The sequence below is a fragment of the Moschus berezovskii genome, chromosome 14 (genome assembly GCF_049115385.1).
Source record: "Moschus berezovskii isolate FMDL1 chromosome 14, NW_MosBer_1.0, whole genome shotgun sequence".
Classification (NCBI taxonomy): Eukaryota; Metazoa; Chordata; class Mammalia; order Artiodactyla; family Moschidae; genus Moschus; species Moschus berezovskii.
This window is the reverse complement of record NC_142473.1, coordinates 49,215,506-49,219,374: the sequence shown is the minus strand read 5'-3', so window position 1 is coordinate 49,219,374 and position 3,869 is coordinate 49,215,506. Positions and strand designations below refer to the sequence as shown.

The 3,869-nt window shown below is 38.2% G+C and overlaps 1 protein-coding gene across 1 annotated transcript; it reads right to left on the bottom strand.

Moving 5' to 3' along the window:
• Positions 1-294: 294 nt before the first annotated feature.
• On the bottom strand, positions 295-1,224 carry LOC129553816 (olfactory receptor 5P6). The gene has a single exon (XM_055422526.2). The coding sequence runs from the start codon at positions 1,129-1,131 to the stop codon at positions 295-297; it is 837 nt and encodes a 278-aa protein (XP_055278501.2). The 5' UTR covers positions 1,132-1,224.
• Between the last annotated feature and the right edge of the window lie 2,645 nt (positions 1,225-3,869).

Below are 3,869 nucleotides of genomic sequence, written 5' to 3'. Positions count from 1 at the left end.
GGAAAATCCCATGGACAGGGAAGCCTGGCAGACTATAGTCCACAGGGTTGCATAGAGTCAGACACGACTGAAGGAACTTAGCACACACACATGCACTACAGATATAAAAACATAAATAGCAGCTTAAAATGAGGCAGCAGAGGAATATGTTTCAGGTGAAAGAACAAGATAAAACTGCAGAAGAATTGATGTAAAGATAGGCAATCTGCCCAAAAAAGAGTTCAGAGTAATGATCCTAATGATCAAAGAACTTAGGAGGAGAATGGATGCACAGAGTAGGAAGTGAGAAGTTTTTTAACAAAGCTCTCTCTTCAGAGCCCCCTTAATCTCATTGTTCCTGAGGCTATAGATGAGGGGGTTCAGCATGGGGATCACCACCATGTAGAACACAGACACCACCTTGTTCTGGTCAGTTGAGTAGCTGGACTTGGGCATCACGTAAATGAATGTGATGGTCCCGTAGAACAGAGTGACTGCTGTGAGGTGGGACGTGCAGGTGGAGAAGGCTTTGTGGCGCCCCTCGGTGGAGGGCATCCTGAGGATGGTGACGAGGATGTAGATGTAGGATACAGCTATGACAGTCACTGTGACCACAATGATGGAGCCAGCCGTAAATGAGGGGACAACTGCAGGGATACTGATGTCAGAACAGGAGAGTTCAAGCAAAGGAGCAAAATCACAGAAAAAATGATTGACTCGATTTGGTCCACAGAAGAGTAAAAAATAAAAGCAAATAGTGAAACAGCAAGCATTGAGAAAACCAGCTACATAAGCCACTGTGAGTAACTGAATATAAACTTGTGTGGACATTTTGGTGGAATAAAGCAGTGGGCTGCAAATCGCCACAAAGCGATCATATGCCATGGCAGCCAGAAGGAAGCACTCAGATGACCCAAAGAAAACAACAGAACCAAGCTGGATGGCACATCCGGTGTAGGAGATGGTATTTGTCTCCACCAGGAAGTTTACAAGCATATTGGGTGTAACAGAAGATGAATAGCCCACATCAGCAACGGCCAAGTGGCTCAAGAAAAAATACATAGGATGATGGAGCTGAGACAAGATTCTGATAAGAATGATTGTGCTGAGATTCCCACATATGGTCACCAGGTAGATACAGAGGATGATCATGAAGAGGATGATTCAGAGGACTGGATCACTTGTTAAGCCCAGTAAAATGAACCCTGTCATTGCAGTGTGGTTCCCATGCCCCAGGGAATCCATGGGAAAGGTAGCTGCTACCAAAATGAACCTAGATGAAACATTACATTAAATAAATTTTTAATTGGATGTTTTCCTTGTTCTTAATACACATAAGAGATTATTATCAAAATAAACAAATAAATTATTCAAGATGCGTTTGGACTAATTTTTTTACCTTAGAGTAAAAAATAGTATATTCTTTTATATAAGTTTTAGAGTAGAAAAGTTTATTTATTTATATAACAAATATTCTGTATGCTAAACATTGTTTTTAGCAGTAACATTGGAAAACCTGCTTCAAATAATGTGTCTTTTTCTCTTTATATAATATAATAGTTAACATTTATTGAATATTTACTAAATGGCAGGCCTTGGGTTAATAATTTTCTATATAGTTCTATTTTAATTTATATAAAATAATATTATGTATTTTTATCTCATGTATAGATGATGAAACTGGCTTTGGCAATATAACAGCTAAGTTTGCACAGCAAATGGTAAAATCAAGATGTGACTCTCATCTTGGTAGTTAGAATCCAGTCCATTCCTTCAGTAACTATATAGTATGCTATAAATGAAATTAAAGAATACTTACGATGAAGTCAAGTCTCTTAGATATGGGTGGATAGCAAATTACTTTCCTACTTTCAGAAAGGTAAAGTATAAATGAGATACCTAGTTAATTACAAAGTTTACAACTTCTCTCAATAAAACAAGATCACATTTTTAAAAGGAGAAACACAATTTTCTTAATAGGACAAAGAAGAAATGGAAAGGAAATTTAAATTTATAAATGAAACCAGCTATTATAAATGTATTATGCTTATTTAACATTTATAATACTCTCAATTAGTTTGAAACATCAATATAATCTCTATGCAAATGTTACATGTTTAATATCTAGGACATAATTAAACCACACACATTCAAAAAAATCTGATTATTTCCTAATGTCATGATGTTTCCTTGGAGTAAAATAGAACAAATAATATTAGTTTCAACGTAATATACTGCTGAATAAATTTCCAGTTTAGATAAGAAGTGTACTCAGTTTCACCCAGCAAGTTGCCAGGTTGAAACTCATCTGCAAGTTTTTGGCTTTATATTTCCAACTTTGTCTAAGCCTCTGGTTGCCTCTAAGCATAAGTCTTCTGAAAAATAAAGGAAGTTTTTCCAAGATATTTACAAACAGTAAGTCCTCAAAGCATCTTAAAGTTAGTGAATTTTATAGTATAATACTTATTGGCTAAATACCAAGTTTAAATACCATTGAAAGACTATGTAATTTTCTGGTCTTATGGGTGAAAAAAATGAGGAATTATTATCACTTCAATTAAACCTATTTGTACACTAAGTGGGCTTCCCCGTTAGCTCAGCTGGTAAAGAATCTACCCGTAAAGCAGGAGACCCTGGTTTGATTCTGTGGTAGGGAAGATCCCCTGGAGAAGGGACAGGCTACCCACTGCAGTATTCTTAGGCTTCCCTGGTGGCTCAGGTGGTAAAGAATCCACCTGCAATGTGGGAGACCTGGGTTCGACCTCTGGGCTGGGAAGATCCCCTGGAGCAGGGTATGGCAACCCCAGTATTCTTGCCTGGAGAATCCCCATGGACAGAGATGCCTGGCAGGCTACAGTACATGGGGTCTCAGAGAATCAGACACGACTGAGCGACTAAGCACAGCACAGCAATACACTGAGTAGACTATTGAAGCTTAGATTAATTCAACTAACATTATTTGCTGGCTTTCCTGGTGACTCATCTGGTCAAGAATCCACCTGCAATATGGGAGACCTGGGTTCGATTCCTGGGTTGGGAAGATCCCCTAGAGAAGGGAATGACCACCCACTCGAGTAATCTGGCCTGGAGAATTTCATGAACTGTATAGTCCATGGGGTCACCAAGAGTCGGACACGACTGAGCAACTTTCACTCAAAGTTATTTGCTACATTACTGCCGGATAGCATCTGCACAATTTCTCTGCTGTGACTTACAACTTCAGAGAGTAAAGTGTTCTCAAGTGGATATTGAAAAATCAGTGCATGTGTGCTAAGTCAGTATAACTGATTAACTTACAAAAGCCAAAAATTTTACCTCTTAAAATGAGAACTCATTCATCTTGCAGTAATAAATTCAAACTCATTGTTGTAATATAACACCTGTGCTATCTCATTATTTGCCTTTGAGGACAAATCTCTGAAGATTCTCGAGATTCAAATGTGAATTCAACAGCACCAAGGGTCATTATCACATTCTCAAGTGAATACTGAGCAGTGCACCTCACACAAATGTAACTGATCTTTGGGGGTTCTGTCAATTCTCAAGCAATCGAATTTTTTGTTTGTTTTTATCTAGTTGTGCACTTCCATTTGATAATGATTGGAAATATAATAAATTATCTCATAACTAAATATTGGTTCTAAGTTTAATGTATCAGGTTTGCCAGTGCCAGCCGGCAAAGAGAACAGGTTCGGACCGCAACGATGTAGAAGCCTGAGAAAAGAATTAAGGAGTAAAGAATGGGGTCGTGAGGCAAATCAGCGACTTTATTGAAAAGGGCCAGGGTTTTTATACCAAGTGAGACAGGGAGCAGGGTACATAAAAATACCAACAGGTTAGTTATTGCATCTATAGAAGATTACAAAGGCTTGTTTGCTTTCTAAGACAAG

Excerpts from the sequence above, each read along its gene's own strand:
- LOC129553816 (XM_055422526.2), bottom strand. The coding sequence starts at position 1,131 with ATGATCATCCTCTGTATCTACCTGGTGACCATATGTGGGAATCTCAGC.